The sequence below is a fragment of the Penaeus monodon genome, chromosome 30, assembly GCF_015228065.2.
Source record: "Penaeus monodon isolate SGIC_2016 chromosome 30, NSTDA_Pmon_1, whole genome shotgun sequence".
Lineage (NCBI taxonomy): Eukaryota > Metazoa > Arthropoda > Malacostraca > Decapoda > Penaeidae > Penaeus > Penaeus monodon.
Genome location: NC_051415.1, coordinates 3,721,180 through 3,721,770, shown reverse-complemented (window position 1 = coordinate 3,721,770; position 591 = coordinate 3,721,180). Strand labels below are relative to the sequence as shown.

Sequence of the window (591 nt, the reverse complement as noted above, 5' to 3'; positions counted from 1 at the left end):
AGCCAAAAGCCATCATCCCCAATTCCCATTATGCAGAAGATGAAGCCGCCTCGGGAACGGTCACGCTAACAGGGAGTCCGAGGCTTTTCTCAGTCTCTGCAATCCATTTCAAGGTCTCTGCCTTCTCCTTGAGGAATGGCTCCTTCTGGGACTCCAATGTCTCCTTATATTCATTAAGTCTCTTGTGAACGATCTCTCTCTTGCGCATACGGACCAGCTTCTTCAGTGATGCCTTTCTTGTGACCCACCGGTAGTACCTGTAATGGAAGTGCACGAAGTTGGAGTTACTATACAAAGGAGGGTCATTCTAAGGAAGTTATGTAGTTATATTATGGAGGATAAGCAAGGTCATATTATGGATATTAAAATTAGGTGCAAATTAGGATTTTATGACAGATAGCAAAGAAAATAAATGGGGGTAAAGTATCTCTTGCAGTAACAAGAAAAGTCTATGCCTGATCACAGATCACGGGTAGAAGAAAAACCCAAAAAAGACTACTATTGCTACTGCCTATAAGAAAGATTACCTTAGACATCATTTTAAACAAGGATAACTATATAATTGTATCATTATATATATTGAACTCTTTA

The 591-nt window shown here is 39.8% G+C and overlaps 1 protein-coding gene across 1 annotated transcript in view; it reads right to left on the bottom strand.

Annotated features, from left to right (window-relative positions):
- The window catches only part of LOC119592467 (28S ribosomal protein S15, mitochondrial-like), a gene marked incomplete at its 5' end in the record, with an annotated part of 6,743 nt that overhangs the window by 299 nt on the left and 5,853 nt on the right, over positions 1-591 (bottom strand). The window contains 1 exon segment of the mRNA XM_037941292.1: positions 1-257. Within this exon segment, the coding sequence (XP_037797220.1) occupies positions 29-257 (229 nt within the window).